This window comes from Pan troglodytes, chromosome 20 (assembly GCF_028858775.2).
Source record: "Pan troglodytes isolate AG18354 chromosome 20, NHGRI_mPanTro3-v2.0_pri, whole genome shotgun sequence".
Lineage (NCBI taxonomy): Eukaryota > Metazoa > Chordata > Mammalia > Primates > Hominidae > Pan > Pan troglodytes.
Genome location: NC_072418.2, coordinates 42,599,054 through 42,618,075, shown reverse-complemented (window position 1 = coordinate 42,618,075; position 19,022 = coordinate 42,599,054). Strand labels below are relative to the sequence as shown.

General features: G+C 52.6%; 1 protein-coding gene and 1 non-coding gene across 3 annotated transcripts in view; both read right to left on the bottom strand.

The window, feature by feature from the left end:
* Positions 1–1,916: 1,916 nt before the first annotated feature.
* The window catches only part of SUPT5H (SPT5 homolog, DSIF elongation factor subunit), a 31,120-nt gene continuing 14,014 nt past the window's right edge, over positions 1,917–19,022 (bottom strand). For both annotated transcript variants that reach the window (XM_009435573.3, XM_009435572.5), the window contains 22 exons: positions 18,992–19,022; positions 18,621–18,689; positions 13,532–13,783; positions 12,016–12,105; positions 11,842–11,912; positions 9,730–9,835; positions 9,419–9,512; positions 9,193–9,329; positions 8,317–8,472; positions 8,068–8,214; positions 7,088–7,234; positions 6,861–6,986; positions 6,099–6,183; positions 5,663–5,782; positions 5,478–5,580; positions 5,262–5,389; positions 5,067–5,172; positions 4,468–4,626; positions 4,187–4,355; positions 3,871–4,074; positions 2,412–2,507; positions 1,917–2,331 (listed from right to left, as the gene is read on the bottom strand). In XM_009435573.3, the coding sequence (XP_009433848.1) occupies positions 2,188–2,331; positions 2,412–2,507; positions 3,871–4,074; positions 4,187–4,355; positions 4,468–4,626; positions 5,067–5,172; positions 5,262–5,389; positions 5,478–5,580; positions 5,663–5,782; positions 6,099–6,183; positions 6,861–6,986; positions 7,088–7,234; positions 8,068–8,214; positions 8,317–8,472; positions 9,193–9,329; positions 9,419–9,512; positions 9,730–9,835; positions 11,842–11,912; positions 12,016–12,105; positions 13,532–13,783; positions 18,621–18,689; positions 18,992–19,022 (2,740 nt within the window). In that variant the 3' untranslated portion in view covers positions 1,917–2,187. The remainder of the gene's footprint in view (positions 2,332–2,411; positions 2,508–3,870; positions 4,075–4,186; positions 4,356–4,467; positions 4,627–5,066; positions 5,173–5,261; positions 5,390–5,477; positions 5,581–5,662; positions 5,783–6,098; positions 6,184–6,860; positions 6,987–7,087; positions 7,235–8,067; positions 8,215–8,316; positions 8,473–9,192; positions 9,330–9,418; positions 9,513–9,729; positions 9,836–11,841; positions 11,913–12,015; positions 12,106–13,531; positions 13,784–18,620; positions 18,690–18,991) is intronic.
* On the bottom strand, positions 10,298–10,369 carry LOC129138145 (small nucleolar RNA ZL116). The gene has a single exon (XR_008541175.1). It is a non-coding gene; the product is annotated as a small nucleolar RNA ZL116 (small nucleolar RNA).

Genomic DNA, 19,022 nt, shown 5'->3' with positions numbered 1-19,022 from the left:
TACATATTGTTTCCTGTTTCCTCAGCTGGCTGATGGGGACATTGGTGGTCTTGGTATATAATCTTGAACGTCTGAAATGTTTTTTGGTGTTTTTTTTTGTTGTTGTTGTTGGGTTTTTTTGGTTTTTTGAGACAGAGTTTTGCTCTGTCACCCTGGCTGGAGTGCAGTTGGTGCAATCTCGGCTCACGGCAACCTCCACCTCCCAGGTTCAAGCGATTCTCATGCTTCAGCCTCCCAAGTAGCTGGGAATACAGGCGCCCGCCACCATGCCCAGCTAACTTTTTTTGTATTTTTAGTAGAGACAGGGTTTCACCATATTGGTCAGGCTCGTCTCAAACTCCAGACTTCAAATGATCCGCCCCCCTCGGCCTCCCAAAGTGCTGGGATTACAGGCATGAGCTATTGCGCCCGGCCTGAAATGTTTTATAATACATTTACATTTGTAAAAAGACAGGAATATCTAACGAGGAAGGGAAACAGGTTCTGGGTACTAAGCCCCAGTCTCTAAGATTGCACTCACTCCTGCCCCCAAGTCATTGGATGAGCTACAGCAATCCTGGTGTCACTGCTATCAGGGTTCAAGAAAAAGGACCGCTGAGCACTGTGGCTCACGCCTGTTATTGCAGCACTTTGGGAGGTCAAGGCAGAAGGATCACTTGAAGCCAGGAGACCGAGACCAGCCTGAGCAATATAGTGAGATCCGTCTCTATAAAAAATTTAAAAATAAAAAAATTATCCAGGCATGGTGGCACATGCCTGTAGTCCCAGCTACTTAGGAGGCTGAGGCAAGAGGATTGCTTGAGTGCAGGAGGTTGAGGCTGCAGTGAGCAATGACTGCACCACTGAACTCCAGCCCAGGCAACAGAGGGAGACTCCACCTCAAACAGAAAGGAAAAAAAAAAGGATCATCGGCCAGGTGCAGTGACTCACGCCTGTAATACCAGCACTTTGGGAGGCCGAGGCGGGTGGATCACAGGGTCAGGAGTTCAAGACCAGCCCGGCCAACATGGTGAAACCCGTCTCTCCTAAAAATACAAAAAAAAAAAAAAAAAAAAAAAAAGCCAGGCGTGGTGGCTCACGCCTGTAATCCCAGCTACTCAGGAGGCTGAGACAGGAGAATTGCTTGAACCCAGGAGGTACAGGTTGCAGTGAGCTGAGATCATACCTCTGAACTTCAGCCTAGATGACAGAGACTCTGTCTCACGGGAGGAAAAAAAAAAAAAAAAAGGCCAGGCGCGGTGGCTCACGCCTGTAATCCCAACACATTGGGAGGCCGAGATGGGCAGATCACGAGGTCAAGAGATCAAGACCATCCTGGTCAACATGGTGAAACCCCGTCTCTACTAAAATACAAAAAAATTTGCTGGGTGTGGTGGTGCGCGCCTGTAATCCCAGCTACTGGGGAGGCTGATGCAGGAGAATCGCTTGAACCCGGGAGGCGGAGGTTGCAGTGAGCCAAGATCGTGCCACCGCACTCCAGCCTGGTGAGAAAGCAAGACTCCATCTCAAAAAAATAAAAATAAAGAGAAAACAAAGAAAAAGGACCATCAAGCACTGTATCCTGCACCACAGGAGGAATTTAGGTTTCCTGGGGGATACTGTGATTTTCACTTAGCATAATTCATGCCTGAATAAGATATAATGTCATCAATCACATGACAAGCTCTACTCTGATCATCTCCTTCCGACGTCTTCTCATACACACTCCCCTCAAGAGCTCTCTGGGGCAGGCACTATCACTATTATCTAGATGGGAGAACGGATTTAGGTAGGGTCCAGTTATTTGCCCCAACCACAAAGCAAGGAAGTGGGGTCTGCAAATGACCCCACTTAAAAACGACACCCTCATTCCCACGGCATACACATACACACACACACACACACACACACACACACACACACACACACACACGCACTTTTAGACCAAACAGCTTCTTTTTATTGAAAGACGGTACAACAAAAGCAAGCTGTGGGGAGGAGGTACAGGAAGGTGGGGACCCTCCCCCAGACTCTACTCAGATTCCAATGAGCACCAGGGAGGGAAAAGATGGAAAACTAAAAGGAAAAACAAAAGGAAATCCAGAACAATCCGCCTAGCCCTGCAGGAGGATCTTGTGTCACAGCCAAGGGCCAGGGAAGGAAGGAGGATCACTCTTCATCCGACGAAGTCCACCGGCCCTGCCTGCTTCAAGCTTCCAGGAGCTTCCCCAGGAAGCGGAGGTTGAGGATCTTGAGCTGCTCATCAAGGTCCATACGGACAATGCCATCCTCACCATCAATGCTCAGTAGGACGCCCGTGGCTTCCCGATCCTCGCCCAGGATCACTTTCACCTGGGGGTGGGGGGAAATATGGTCAGGGTCCATGTCAGCACCCAACAGCCCCATCTTATCTCCTTGCCCCCTGCCCTTACCTTGTTGTTCTTGGTGGGGGTGATAGGCTCCAGGTGCTCACTGGAAATGCTGACAACCTTCTCACTGTCCTTCAGGTACACAGAGCACATGCCCCCCTGGAGGATGGGGACAGCCTGGTCAGCCTGTCCTGCTCCCAACATGGGACTGAGGCCCATACTCCAGGGGACACAGGCTCAGGGCTCATTCTGAGAACTCAAGGTGAAATGGGGGCAGGGAAGGCCAAGGCTGGGCCTGGTTCCAAGGCCTGGGGCCTGTGGTGCATGTCAGGGTGGACAGGGTGACCCAATCAGCAAGGGAAGCATCAGAATGAAGCTAACAGGCAAAAAGGAGACTGCTTCTTGACTCTTCATGTCCCAAACTGGCCTCAGCGTCTTCCCCACACCTGCTCCTCTTCCTGGACCTGGTCTCAGGGACCGCCCCATGGTCTGCAGGCCCCACCAGAGCTCTGGACCTCAGCTTGGTCACCTCCCTCACCAACAAGCCCCTAGCTCTGAGGCCTGGCCATTCAGCCCGTGAGGGTCTCTCCCACCTGCCTCCTGCCTCTTCCCCACAGCCCTGCCCCAGTGCAGCCCAACCTCCCTCTGGGGTCCCAGCCCAGTCTCCCCACCCCCAATCCATCACTGATGGAGAATTCCATACCACAGATCTGCTCCCACCCCTCTCCTGCTTAGATTCCTTCATGGCTCTCCAGCGCCCTCTGGACAGTCTAGGTCCTCCAGGCTGGTGCATGACAGGGCCCCAGCCAACTCTCTGGCCTCATCACTCACCATTTTTTTTTTTTTTTTTGAGGAGTCTTGCTCTGTCACCCAGACTGGGGCGCAGTGGCACGATCTCGGCTCACCACAACCTCCACCTCCTGGGTTCAAGCGATTCTCCTGCCTCAGCCTCCCAAGTAGCTGGGATTACAGGCATGCGCCACTATGCCCAGCTTTTTTTTTTTTTTTTTTTTTTTTTATTTTAGTAGAGACAGGGTTTCACCATGTTGACCAGGCTGGTCTTGAACTCCTGACCTCAGGTGATCTGCCCACTTTGGCCTCCCAGAGTGCTGGGATTACAGGTGTGAAGCACTGCTTGGCCCCCTTTGGCTCTTTATGTTCCAGCCACAACAAACCCTTCAGCTCCTGGAATGTGCCCAGGTTCCCCTCACCTCCAGGCCTCTGCACATGCAGTTCCCTCCATTTGGAACTCACTCACCCCAGTCACTTTCCTTAGCTTACTCCTATTCATTTGTCAGGTCTTGGCTCAGATTTCTCCTTCCCCAGGCAGCCCTCCCTGATTCCCCGCTAAATCAGGTAAGATGCCTCCTTTGGGTTCACATAGCTCCCCTTGCCCTCTAGGCTTCCTCAATCCCAGCTCTGCCCACTCTGGGCTGTCACCATCTGGGGACAGGTCTGTCCCCAGTTTAGGGGGTACCAAGGAGAGGATGCCTGCTCACCCACCACCCTGGGCCCCACGTACCGTGACACTGCGGATGACACCTGTCTGTCCCACCACCTGTGTATCCAGGTAGGTGTCCCGCACCTTCACCTGAATGTCAGTGGTTACCCAGTCGCTGGAGTTCTGCTCGATGCCTGAGCCTGGCGTGTGTGGGTTGTAGCCACCAGGGGAGGGAGCTCCAGGTGTCATAGGACTGTAGCCAACGGGGCTCGGGCTGGGGCTAGCCTGCAGGGGAAAGAGGAAGTGTCATTGGGAACAGTCATCTGGCCTGGCCGACCCTATATTCCCAAAGTCACCCTAGCCCACCACCCTTCAGGGCAGGCAGGCAGACCATTACCTGATAGGCCATGGGCGACGGTGTAGGGTGGTAGCTGGCCGGGGAGTGGGTATTCTGGTAGCCTGCTGGGCTTGGCGCCACCTGGTGGTAGCTCTGGGGGCTGGGGCTGGGCTGGTAGGAACCTTGTGGGGAGGGGGCAGCATAGGGAGAGAACTGGTCTGTGTTGTACCTGCAGAGACAGGAGAGAAGGGGGCATTTGTTGGAGGAGGGAGGGGAAAAGAGGTGGTGGCAGTAGGAGGGTTTGGGCAGGGGTAGACGAGGGCCGGCCCCAGTGGACTCACATGGCCGGCGTCCCTGGCGTCTGTGGGTTGTATTGTGGGTTGACCTGTGGGGATGAGGGGTCTGGGTAGCCAGGTGTTTGGGGATTGGGGGTTCCCCCATAGGCCTGCGGGGACGGGGTGGGCTCATCATCGAAAGCATACTCATATTCTTCCTCAGCCCTGTTGGGAGAAAAGTCTGTTGAGAGCGACTGTGGTGATAATGCGATGGATGCTTCCAGAACAGCACCCTACACCAGACCCCCAACTGAAGCAATTTCATTCTCACGGGAGCCCCATCCAGAGGCACTCCTGATGTTATTTCCCTTCCACAGCTGACACTGTGGCTGACAGAGATGAGGGTGCCCTCCCAAGGTCACTCCACCCAGGCAATCTTTCTCCAGGCCCAAGGGTAACCACGATCACTACTGAGGTTGGGGATGGAGAGAGGCCGCTTTGCCCCCGCCCCGCCATGCTATGCCTCCTCCTTCAAAGGGACCAGCCTGAGGCTAGGAGCAGAGAATGCTGGGTGGGCCCCACAAACCCCTCCAATGCCCCAGACACCCAGCATCATCCCTCACACACACCAGCACACACCAGAACCTGGGGAACCCTGGACTCACCGTGATGGCGTGTTGGGGTTGTTGGGGTCCCAGGCCCCACTCTGGGCAGGAGTGCGGCTGCCATCATGCAGGGGCGTCTGCGAGCCGTAGTGTGGGGTGCGGCTACCTGGAATGGGGGAAATGAGTGTGTCTGTCAGTCCTGTCCCTTCTCTAGGTCCCCCTAGCCCCTCTTCCCTGTCCCCTGCGGGCACTCACCATCCTGGAGGGGTGTCTGTGAGCCGTACATGGGTGTTCGGGAGCCAGAGCCATACATGGGCGTCTGGGAGCCATACATGGGCGTCCTCCCATAGGTCGAGGTCATGCCGCCCGGGCGCCGTGAGCCCCTGGGGACGCAGAGAACAAATAGGGTGAGCAGACCCCTCTCACTGCCTAGCAAGCCCCACCCTGGCCCTCCCCAGGCCCCGCCCGTACACCGTGGTGAGCCGCTGACGGTCCACAGAGATGGTCTGGCAGGTGGAGTGCAGCTCCACACGGGCCGTGGACTCTGTGGCATCCTTCACCACACCGATGTAGCCTGCAGGGGGACAGGAGGTCAGGCTGGGCAGGCTCTCCTTCACCATGCCCCTCCCCAGGCCTCCACAGGCCTCGCAGGTCACCTTTGTAGGGCCCCTGGGAGATGCGCACGGTCTGGCCGATGAGTTCGTTGTCCCTCCGGCCCCGGCCCCTGCTCATGCCACCACTGCCGCCACCTGGGCTACCAAAGCCGCCACGCTGACCTGGGGATTGGGGAGAATGTCACTGGTCCCCCACGGCTGTGCCCACAGCAAGGGCACCATCAGAACGTCCCCTTCACTTGCTTGACTCCTCCCTACTTGGGTTAAGAGCCTCCTCTGCCCACCCCTGCCCCTTGGCTTTCCTATGGAAGCCCTGACCATTCTGGGCTGTCACTGTGGCGTCTACCCTCCGGTGGGTGGTGAACCCCTAATAGCAGTGCCCAGCCCAGCACAGGCACTCAGTGAGTGTAGGCTGAACAACCAAGTTCCTTCCAGCCCCTTCTACCCACCACATCCCCTGACCCTGAACCCCTCTCACCTCCAGCACTGGGGTGCATGGGGCTGCTGATCCGGGGACTCATAGGCGCAAAGCCACCCACGGTGAAGTTGGTCACATCACGGGGCTAGGATAGAAGCAAGGAGTGAACTGGCAGGCAGGGGATGGGGGAACCACAAACCACAGGAACTCATCATCCCACGTGCAGGCCCTGAGGAGACCACCCAGTCACCCACACCCCAGGCCTGAATTCCTCTGTGACAGCTGGTCCTGCACACTTTCCTACAAGCCCCACCTCAGGGCCTTTGCACTTGCTGTTCCCCCAGAATGCTCACTCTCCATCCCTTCATTCAGTTCTCTGCTCCAATACTGCCTCCCACTGAGGCCTTTTTTACCCTCCTCTGTCTAAAACAGCAGCCCTGGTCACTCCCTGTCTCCTGAGCCCATTCTGTTTTCTTCACAGCGCTTGCTATCACCTCAAGCTGTACGATAGATTTATCTGTCTGTCCACCTCTAGAGTATCAGCTCTGTGAGAGCAGAGTATTTTTGTCTTGTTCACCACTGGTTCTCCAGTGTCTGGCACCTAACAGGTGCTCAGTAAAATGAAATGAATAAATAACTTAAAATAACTTGGTGAACAGCTCAGAATCCCAAATAAACCTTCTCACTCTTTGCCAAGGACCTGACAATGACAATGCTCTCCTAATCCCTCACAAGCCCAATCTTATCACTTCTGGGGCCAGAGGAGGCTTGGAGAGCTGAGCCAGGTACCCAACGCACAGGGTCCTGCCATGCCCACCTCACCTTTGAGCCCCCAGCCAGCACCAGGTGGCGGGTCTTGCAGACAAACATGCCCCCGTTCTCCACCAGTTTCTTGCAATGTAGGAAGGCGAAGCTTCGGAAAAGATGGCGAATCTCCCCTTCTCGGCCCTAGCCAGGGAGAGAAGGGTCACTCTCTTGACCATGTCCCCCTCACCCCCAACCAACCAAATTCTTTCAGATGCAGCTCAAAAGCAGGAACTTGTACTCACTGAGTGGGGGCCATCAATGACCTTAACGATGTCTTTCACATGGATATTGTTCTGCTCTGAGTCCAAGGCCACAGCAAAGCGGTTGTCCTTCTTCCGGGTCACAGCCTGATGTCTGACAGTCACCACCTTCCCGTACATGTTCAGCACCTACAGAGGGAGAGCAGGGAGGCTGTGGGGGTGAGAATGGGAAGGGGAGACACGGGGCAGGGGTTCCCTAAAGTGGGATAATCCTTCCTTGTGGGAGACAGTCCCAAGCTCCACAAGGCATCTCAACTCCCTGGCTGTGGGGCAGGCAGGCAGAGTGCCACCCTTTAGGTACTGGGTCAACCAAAAATGTTCCCAGTCATTCTAAAACACCCTTTGGAAGGAGACTTCACCCCCGATTGGGCAACAGGGACCTGAGAGATGGAAGAAGGGGCTGATAGCAACATTGTTCATCCATCATTCTGTGTCAGGCCCCGTAAGATTTCACTGAAGCCTCAAAACTTCCTCTGAGGTGGATTCTGTCATGATTTCCATCTTACAGAGGGAAACTCAGGCTCAGAGAGGGTGAGTCACTAGCCCAGGGTCAGACAGTACAGGAGCAACAAAGCCGAGATGTGGATGTGGAGTCCAGGATCCTAAGTACTGTGCTCCATGACTCCCACATCCATGAGGAAGGAGCAAAGGCAGGAGGGCACATGTGGCACTCCATCCTTTAGCGAGCAACAGCCACCAGGGTACAGATCTAACCTCAGGGAATCATTCACTACGAACAAAGTAGACGCTGCTCTCGTTTCCATTTTATAGGGTGTGAAAACAGGCAAGGGGAGGGATCAATGACTTGCCATGTGCCCACTATCAGCCAGTCAGATGTAAGTGACAGAGCCAGGTCTGCAACCCAGAGCAGTATGGGGGCTCTGCCACTTCCCAGGATGAGGGATTGAGGGACAGGAAGCCTCCTAAAAGCAAGTCCCCACCACAGAGCACAATACACACACCTGGAAGGTCTCCCGTTCTAGTCGCACGATGACACCCACAGTCTGGGGATCCAGCTGCACCAGCTCGCCCCATTCATGCTGGCCCCCAACATCCACACCTGATGCTGTCTCTGAGCAGAGCTGCAGGTCCCGGGGGAGCACCTTCAGCTGCCAGGGATGGTGAAAGGGGTGAGGCCCAGTCCAGGTGGCTCGCCTACCTGGGTCTCCTCTTGGCACGTGCACCCTTCCCCGACCCTTCTATCCACCTACCTCATGCATGGTGAGGTCAGAGAACAGGATAACGAAATTCTCCTCCACCCGCACAATGAGGCCTGTGTCGCCCTCGAATCGGCCGGCAATCACCTTCACGTGGTCCCCCATCTTGAAGTATTTCCGAAGTTCCTGGGCTGGGAACTCCAACATGTCCTGGGGGATTGGGTGTGGGGACAACAAACAGGTGAGGGGAGACCACCACAACCTGCCTGCCCCTCCTGTCTTCAGAATCCACTCATGTTCTCAAAAACCCCACTTCAGGCTCATACCACCCACCCCAGACTACCTTAGTCCACCTGGACGACCCCTCAGACTGCCCCAGAAACAGCTGACCCCAGACACAGGACACCAACCTGGACAACCTTTACCCCAGCCCGCCCTTAAGACACATGATGCCTACCTATACCCACACAGAGAGCCTGCCCCTCAGACACAGGACCCCCGACTGGACAGCTCCTCAGCCCCACCCGGAGACAGCCTCACCCCACACATCACATTGGGCCTGCACAACCCCTCAGACACACACCAGACACAGACAAACACACACCCCGCTCTAAGCAAACAAAATCAAGCCTCAGATTACTCCTTGGTTAATCACACTCTCAACCCAGTACTACCCAGATATCTTGCTTTTCAGAAACAAACGATAGACCAAGTCACTCTCCAGAGACAGACACCACCAGGCAGGCCTGCTGCCCACTGACCCTGAGCTGCACTCAGACAGAGCCTCTCAGGCACCCGAGAATGCTAGAAGGGCCTCAACTTACCCTCCTGGAAACCAGGTGTCACCAGGCACACCACCGCCTCGACAGCCACATACAGTCAGATGTGCCTGAACACTCCAACCCCTGCCCAAGAACACCGGGCACCCACCTTGAGGTCCTCATGCTTGGGCATGATGGTGATCTTGTTGCCATCCACGCTGAGGATCTTGCCCTGCAGGTTGATGAGCTCACCCTCACAGACCTCCACGTTGTCCCCAGGTTGGAAGTTGTGCTCCCGCTCCTTCCCTGCAGGGGCAGTCGTAGGGCTGACTCGGGGGTTGCCACCATGGGCCGCCCCTGCTCCTTGGCCCAGGTTATAGAGGGGGATCAAATACCTGTGCTCTCAGTCACCACCTCCAGGTCAATGCCCTCTGGCTGGTCCTCAAACTTTTCCAGCTCAGAGAGTGTTGGCTTCACACCCTCCGTGATCTAAGCCCCCAGCGGTGAGGGGAAGAGAAGGAAATGGACCGAGGTCAGTGCAACAGCCCAGCTGAGTGGGCTGAGTGGGTCCTAGGGGAATAATTCTCCTAGGGAACACTCCTAACTTGAGGAGTGGGACAGAACCAGATAACCCACAGCCCAGGGCATCACCTGCAGGAGAACACTCACACCACCCCCATTACCAACACCCCTCTGGGACCCTCACCACAGCAGACATGGCGAAGCTCTTGAACAGAAAGCCCTTCCGGCTGTAACGGTTCCCCTCAAAGATGAGGAAGTCACCATCAGAGGCAACATCACCCCCCAGGGACCTGGAATTTGATGGGGGAGAGAAGATTAGAAGGGAGAGTCAAGAAGAAAATTTTGCTGTACCTCAGTCTTCTCAGCTGGCAACAGAGGGAGAGGACCACAGGCGGACTGACCCATCCCATCCCAGCACACACCCTCTTGGCAGCAGTGACTTCTCACAAACCCCAAAGGCCCGCCTCCCACCTCCCTGCACTCCTCCACCCATTCCCTGATTTATCTTTGAGCACCGATCACCATCTGACAATCTAGTGTTTGACCTGTCCCCCTAACTAGCATGTCAGCTCCAGAAGGTCAGGGATGTAACATTCACTAAATTTCACCAAGAATAGTGCCCAGTACACAGAAAGTATGCAGTAAACATTAGCTGAACAAAATAACAGTTTCAGACAATGATACCAGTGAATATTCGCAGAGCGCTCAGCCTGGCCTGCACATTCATGACCTCACAGGCTCTTCCCCAAATCTGTGGCATCAGTAACTGCTCATCACTTCCAGGTGAGGGAATGCAGGCTCAGGAAGGTCACATCACATGCCCAAGGGTGCCAAGCCAGAGTCTTGACAGGATTCAAAAGCAGGCAGGTGGGACTCCCAAGCCTGCAGCTCCCGGCCCCAAATGTGGAGTGGCAGCCGCTTAGTGCCTGTTCCGAGTCTCCGGGGTGGGGAAGGAGCCTCCTTCATGGAGGAGCAGGTCAAGTTCCTCCTGCGCTCATGCAATCGCCTTCTCCCATGGTGAATCTGGGAGAGAGGCCAGCATGCTCTGCTGGGCATGCTGGGGTACTTGGTCAGCTGGCTTGCTGGGGGGTAAGGGAGCACTAGGGTTTGTTCTTTGCAAAAAGAGGTTCAGGTGAGTCGAAACCAGTGGTATAAATGGGTCCGAACTCAAGGCAGGTGAAGTATTAGCAAGGCCCTTGGGTGCAGACTCAAAGGTGCATTCCACAGCTCTTCCTTTATCTGAAGGAAAACCTGACTGGCTGAATCACACACAATTAGTTCTAGAACAGGACCAGAGGGAAGAGTGTCACTGGCACCTCTCGTTTCTCCATGTCCTCCTCTCCTGCCCTCCCTGCCGGAGCCCCCATTTGGCCCTGGGATGTTGAAATTCCTGGGCTGCTCCAATTCTCTACCCAGCTAGGGAGTCTGGGGGGCATCCTGAGGGAAAGGCGCTCCATACCCCCCCATCTCAAGTGGGCATAAACAGATCAGGAAAGGAGACTTTTTAAAGCCTGACATAGTCCATGAATCCCATTTCAATATATCATACCATGGATCACACTTACTACGTGCCAAGGGCATTCTGAGTACATATGCATACTAATTTATTTAATTCTCACTATAATCTATAATCTGAGGAAGCAGAGGTTGTTTTCTTTTTTTTTGAGACGGAGTCTCGCTCTGTCACCCAGGCTGGAGTGCAGTGGCACAATCTCGGCTCACTGCAATTTCTGCCTCATGGGTTTAAGCAATTCTCCTGCCTCAGCCTCCCAAGTAGCTTGGATTACAGGAGCTGACCACAACCTTTGGCTAATTTTTGTATTTTTAGCAGAGACAAGGTTTCACCATGTTGGCCAGGCTGGTCTTGAACTCCTGACCTCAAGTGATCCGCCCGCCTCGGCCTCCCAAAGTGCTGGGATTATAGGTGTGAGCCATCACGCCCAGCCTCATCAATCTTTTTAAATATTTTTTTAACTTTTTTCTTTTTATTATTATTATTATAAGATGGGATCTCATTATGTTGCCCAGGCTGGTCTCGAACTCCTTGCCTCAAGCAAGCCTCCTGCCTTAGCCTTCCAAAGTGCTCCCTCCCGCTGCACCCAGCCTCATCAATCTTTATAGCAGAAGAAACTGAGGCACAGGGATGTGAAGTGACTTGCCTGAGGCTATACTGCCAAGCTAACCAATTCACAGGCTAAACCTGTGGCGGGGCCACCCCTGGGGAGGAACCTGCAAAAGGCACATTCTGCACACCGGCCCTGGGGACCCAGCCCAGCCAGTCCCCAAGGACACGCACCTGATCTTCTCAGCATCAAACAGCCTCTGTGGAGGCCGCTTAAACTTCTTCCTTTTGGCAAACCAGTCTTTCTATGGAGGAAAGGGGCATGGGTGGGAAGGGTGAGGGAGGGGGCTTGGCCACCAGCGGGATCGAGCACACTCCCTCCCCCAGGCCACAGATTCCCCTGAGTACCAAGCTCATGCGGGCCTTGATGCGATCGTAGTCGATGCGTGGGATCATCTTCAGGGAGATGGTGTTCTGGCTGGGCTCCACGTAGTCCACCTGAGCAGGGCGAGCAGGAGGTCAGCAGGGCCCCACTCTCCTCCCTGACCCCAGACACAAGAAGGGTCAGGAGATGCTAGGAAGGAGAAGGGACGCAGGATGGTGGGGAAGAAACCAGGCTGCTGACCACTCCCAAAAGTCCCACTCTAGCTTGTCTCTCCCCTCAACTCTGGCACTGAGTAGCCACTGCCTGCTTGGTATCTCCACCTGGATGTCTAAAGGTCCTTCAAATCCAGGACAACCGCAGCCAAACCGCTGATTCCCCCAAACCTGCCGCCTCCCACTCCATTCTTCCCTCTGCTCAGGCACACAACCTGGGAGCCACGCTTGACTCCTTTCTCTTACACTCACACCCGACCCGTTGGCAAATTCCATCAGCTCTGCCTTCAAAATACCTGACCTCTTCCCCTCCTCCACTGCAGTCTCAGCATTCCAAATCCAAAAACCCAAAATGCTCAAAAATAGGAAACCCTGTGAGAACCAACATGATGCTCGAAGGAAATGCTCACTCTTGGATTTTCAGATTTGGGATGCTCAACCGGCAAGTATAATGCAAATATTCCAAAAGCTGAAAAAATCTGAAATCTGAAAAACACCTGTGGTCTCAAGCATTCAGGTTAGACACACTCAACGTGTATGAGGGTCTTGGTCCTATCCCACCAGCACTGCCATCTGGGTGGGATGTGCTACAGCAGCAGCCTCCTCCCTGGTCTCCACGCTCTTGCCCATGGCCCCCTCCAGGCTATTCCCGGGTTTCTCAACCTTGGCACTATTGACTTTTTGGGCCAGGTAATTTTTTGTTGTGGGCAGCCATCCTGTGCATTGGAGGATGTGTGTGTCTAGCATTTCTGGCTTTAACCTGCTAGATGCCATAATCATCAACCCCCTCCCCAGCTGACATAACCAAAAATGTCTCCAGACGTTACCAAATGTCCCCTGGGGAAACATCGCCCTGGCTTGAGAACCAGTGGTCTAGTCTCAACACAGTCACCAGAGAAATCTTATTAACATTGAAGTCAGCCTGTGTCCCTTACAGCCCTCCCATCCTACGCCAGTAAACACCAAAGCTCTCCAATGGGCCGCAGGCCCTCGTGAGCTCCCTGACTCATCCCACGCCATCCCTGCTGTAGCCAGTGACTGTGCCATCCTATCTCACAGGCCACTCCTGCTGCCTACAACACTCCTCCCCAAGAGCTCCACATGCCTCACGCCCTCCGATCCTTCAGACCTTTACTCAACACGCCTGGGAATGTGCACAGAAGACGGCCATCCGTTTCCTGTGTGCTCACAAAACCCAGACTCTGCTTCAACTCATCTGAGTGGGGTTCTATTCTCTGCAGCACAAAGAGGGTGGGAAGGACAAAAGGAAAGGAAGGGAGAACAGAATGGAGGGACCCTGACCCCCATGCCACCCCGCCCCGGGCACCTGAGCAATGTCATCCTTGTAGATGCCCCGCTTGAGGCGGACCCAGGACTTTGGTTTCAGGTTGGCCACCTCCTTCACCACTTTGAGCACGTCTGTCATCTCCTTGATGGGCACCATCTGCTGGTTCCAGTAGCCAAGCCGCAGGTTGCCCACCCCCTCAATGGCCTGCTTCACATGGGTCTGCTTGTAGGCCTCCACGTAGATGTAGCCCTTCACATGCTCTGGTGCCACTACTGACTTGATCTGCAGGGGCTGCAGGGTGAGCCGGTGGAAGGAGGAAACAGTGAGACACAACGGCTAATAACAGAAATGACTGCCACTCATCAGCAGTCCCTCTTCTAGGAATTTATTCCACAGAAACACACTGGCACAATGACGTGGACACAAAGGTGTTCCCTGCAGAATTATTTATCACAGCAAACAAACCAGACTAAAAATTTAAAAAATATCCAGAAACAGTAACTAGTTAACTTATGGCTTAATGTACCATGAAATACAATGTTGCAGTTAAAGAATACAAAAACTAGCTGGGTGTGATGGCACATGCCTGTAGTCCCAGCTACTCAGGAGGCTGAGCGGGGAGGACTGCTTGAGCCCGGGAGGTTGAGGCTGCAGTGAGCTGACATCGCACCACTGCACTCCAGCCTGGGCAACAGAGTGAAACCCTGTCTCTTAAAAATAAAAAATAAAATAAAAATTAGATTAACCTGTATGTACTAATATACAAAGCTATCCAACCAATGTTTTGTGTAAAAAAGCAACTAGAGCCGGGCACGGTGGCTCATGCTTGTAATCCCAGCACTTTGGGAGGCCAAGGCGGGTGGATCACTTGGGGTCAAGAGTTCAAGACCAGCCTGACCAACACGGAGAAACCCTGTCTCTACTAAAAATACCCAAGATTAGCCGGGTGTGGTGGCACATGCCTGTCATCCCAGCTACACGGGAGGCTGAGGCAGAAGAGTCGCTTGAACCCGGGAGGTGGAGGTTGCGGTGAGCTGAGATTGCACCATTGCACTCCAGCCTGGGCAATAAGAGCAAAACTCCGTCTCAAAAAAAAAAAAAAAGCAACTAGAAGAAGAACCAAGAAAGGAGTGCTTACATCAGACAAAATATACTTTAAGACAAAAATTGCTACCAGAGACAACAAAAAACATTTTATAACAATAAAAAGGTCAATCCATCAGGAAGATAGAATTACAAATGTATATAAAACTAACAGAGCCTCAAAATACATGAAGCAGAAACTAATGAAAATGAAGGAAGAAACTGACAACTCAACAGTAACAATCACTGACTGCAGTACCCTGCTTTCAATCATGGATAGAGCTAGACCCAAGATCAACAAGGAAAGAGAACACTTGAGCAACACTGTAAGCCACCTAAACCTAATAGCCAGCTATAGACAGAACATTTCATCTTCACTTTCCACTTATTAAGCGGAAATGGGAAAAAAGAACACTCCATCTAACAACAGCAGAATGCACTTTCTTCTCAAGGGCATATTAAACTTTCCAGAATAAACCACAGGTTAGGCCATAAAACACGTCTCAGTAAACATAAAAGAACTAAAATCATATAAAGTATATTCTCCACCCATATGTAATGAAGTTAAAAACCAACAGAAACATACTTAGGAAATTCACAAATACATGGCAACACACTCCTAGATACCAAAACTTATGAGATTTGAAAAAAGCCATGCTTAGAAGTAAATGTATAGCTGTAAATACCAACTAAAAGAAAAAAAAAGGCCAGGAGCGGTGGCTCATGCCTGTAATCCCAGCACTTTGGGAGGCCGAGGCAGGAGGATCACTTGAGGTCAGGAGTTCAATACCAGCCTGGCCAACATGGTGAAACCTTGCCTCTACTAAAAATACAAAAATTAAGGCCGGTTGGCCAGGCGCAGTGGGTTCATGCCTGTAATCCCAGCACTTTGGGAGGCTGAGGGGTGGATCATCTGAGGTCAGGAGTTCAAGGTCAGCCTGGCCAACATGGTGAAACCCCATCTCTACTAAAAATACAAAAAAAAAAAAAAAAAATTAGCTGGGCATGGTGGTGGGTGCCTGTAATCCCAGCTACTTGGGAGGCTGAGGCAAGAGAATCGCTTGAACCCGGGAGGTGCAGGTTGCGGTGAGCCGAGATCGCGTCATTGCACTCCAGCCTGGGCAACGGTGCGAGACTCTGTCTCAAAAAAAAAAAAAAAAAAAAAGAAAATTAAGGCTGGGCACAGTGGCTCACGCCTGTAATCCCAACACTTTGGGAGGCCGAGGTGGGCCGATCACCTGAGGTCAGGAGTTCGAGACCAGCCTGGCCAACATGCTGAAACCCTATCTCTACTAAAAACACAAAAATTAGCCAGGCGTGGTGTCGGGTGCCTGTAATCCCAGCTACTTGGGAGATTGAGACAGGAGAATCAGTTGAGCCTGGGAGGCAGTGGTTGCAGTGGGCCAAGACTGCACCATTACATTCTAGCCTGGGCAAAAAGAGTAAAACTCCATCTCAAAAAAACAAAAAAAAAAATGAAGTCTTGATATATGCTACAATATGGATGAGTCTTGAAAACATTAAGTGAAGCAAGTCAGTCACGAAAGGCGACATATTGTATGATTCCCTTTGTATGAACCATTCAGAGTTCCAATAGTCAAATCCACAGAGAAAGAAGGTAGATTCATAGTTACCAGGAGCTGTGAGGAGGGAGGAATGGGGAGTGATGACTAATGGGTATCGGTTTATTTTTGGGATAATGATAATGTCCTGGAATTAGATGGTGATGATGGTTATGAATACACTACAATATATAAAATCCACCATAGTTTACACTTTAAAAAAGTTAAATTTTAGGCTGGGCACAGTGGCTCAGAACGGCCATCCCAGCACTTTGGGAGGCCAAGGCGGGTGGATCACTTGAGCCAGGAGTTCAAGACCAGGCTGGCCAATATGGTGAAACCCCGTCTCTATTAAAAATACAAAAAATCAGCCGGGCATGGTGGCGGATGCCTATAATCCCAGCTACTCGGGAGGCTGAGGCAGAGGTTGCAGTGAGCTGAGATCACACCATTGCACTCCAGCCTGGGCAACAAGAGTGAAACTCCGTCTCAAAAAAAAAGAATAATCAGAGACATAACTCAAATGAAGTAACTAGAATTTTACCCCAGGGTACCATGTAGGAGGATTTGAGCACACTTCTTTTAATTATTATTATTATTATTTTTTTTTTTTTTTTGAGACAGAGTCTCGCTCTGTTGCCCAGGCTGGGGTGCAGTGGCACGAGCTTGGCTCACTACAACCTCCAACTCCTGGGTTCAAGCAATTCTCCTGTCTCAGCCTCCTGAGTAGCTGGGATTATAGACATGCACCACCACGCCTGGCTAATCTTTTGTATTTTTGGTAGAGACGGAGTTTCACCATGCTGGTGAAGCTGGTCTCGAACTCTTAACCTCAGGTGATCCACACGCCTCAGTCTGCCAAAGTGCTGGGATTACAGGCGTGAGCCACCACGCCCGGCCTATTATTATTTTCTTTGTAGAAACCAGTTGTCACTATGTCACTATGATGTCCAGGCTGGCCTCGAACTCCTTTTGCCTCAGCCTCCCAAAATACTGGTATTACAGACATTAGCCACCACACCTAGCCAAAAGGTACCTTTTCAACTTCCCTGTTGGGGAATCATACCCCACAAACCCCAGTCTCACCCATGACAGGCAGGGACACTTATTACTATAATAATGAGGAAGACATTCCACCCCCTACCCACCCCGAGACGGAGTCTCACTCTGTCGCCCAGGCTGGAGTGCAATGGCGCAGTCTTGGCTCACTGTAACCTCTGCCTCCTAGGTTCAAGTGATTCTCCTGCCTCAGCCTCCCAAGTAGCTGGGATTACAGTCAAGCACCACCATGCCCAGCTGATTTTTGTATTTTTGGTAGGGACAAGGTTTCACCATGTTGGCCAGGCTGGTCTCAAACTGGCTGGTTTCAAACTCCTAACCTCGTGATCCACCCACCTCAGCCTCCCTAAGTGCTGGGGATTCAGGCATGAGCCACCATGGCCGGCCTTTGAGGAGGACATTTGAGCACATTTAAAAGCATAGTTTGCAAACCCTACAACTGTCTACTTGGTCCCACTGGGTCACACCCAGTGGCTGGACAAGTAAAAGCATGATCCCTAGCAGGGATCATGTTAACTGAGAAAGCTACCAGCCAGCACCCTTCATAGCATTTGCCCTGGTTCCCAAACTGCCAATGAAGCCTTTGACAACAGCTCTGCTAAGTAAATGCAAGCTGCAGAACAAGTCCTAGCCGAGAGCTGGACATAAAGCCACCTAATCCTTTTTTTTTTCACACTGGAGTGCAGTGATGCGATCTCGGCTCACTGCAACCTCTGCCTCCTGGGTTCAAGTGATTCTCCTGCCTCAGCTTCCCAAGTAGCTGGGACTACAGGTGTGCACCACCACGCCCGGCTGAGTTTTGTATTTTTAGTAGAGACGGGGTTTCACCACGTTGGCCAGGCTGGTCTCGAACTCCTGACCTTAAGTGATCTGCCTGCCTCAGCCTTCCAGAGTGCTGGTATTACAGGTGAATGCCACTGCGCCCAGCCAAAAGCCACCTAATCCTAATGATGCTGAGAGGCAACCAAGGGGCCCAGAGAGGGGAAGTAGGTGCATCAGAGTCACGCAGCTAAGAAGTGGCAAGGGCAGGACTCAAACTCTGTCAGTCTAAAGAAAGACCTGGGCCTTGGATGCAGCATTTGCTGCCTGGCATGTGGTGAAGTGGGTGACCCCAGCCCAACAGGGCTGGTGAACAGGCAAACCCACTCTCATGAAGAAAAGGTGCAGGAAGCTAGCTGGCTGACTTCCAAAGGGCTACAAGGGTGGCAAGACCCTGCCATAAATGCAGAGAACAAAGACAACATATCCGTCTAGGCCGAGAAGAGCCCTTCCATCTAGGCAGTGGTCTTATTCCAGCTCAAGCAGCTCACTCAGCAGGCAGCTCTGCTCAGCACAGAGGCACCTGGTACCCCTGAAGTTGACAATGTCCTTCCCTCTGGGTGTTGCCATGTCTCCCCACCAAGCCGCCTGCCTACCCGACTTACCGTGTCTGTGAACTGGTAGGCAATGAACTTGCGCATCAAGGAAATGGCCGTGGCCCGTTCCTCCCCAATCTGGAAAATGAGAGGCAGATTTGAGAGAGATGACAGGATGGAGGAAAGGACACAGGAAAGGGGGAAGGAGACAGCAGCAAGAAAAATAAAGTAGGACCAAGAGAGGAGAGAGAAAGAAGGATGGACAGCCAGGAAGATGGAGGTGGGAGATAGCCAGTCAGTAACGTGGAGTGAGGGATGGAGACAGAAGGACCAAGTGACTGGCAGGCCACGGAGACCCAGGACAGACAGACACTTCTCCCCCACAAAGCAGCCTCCCTCATTCTCCCACCTCCTCCAAGCCCCGAGGTCAGAGCACATACCTTACATTTGACAGTCCACAGATTGGGATCC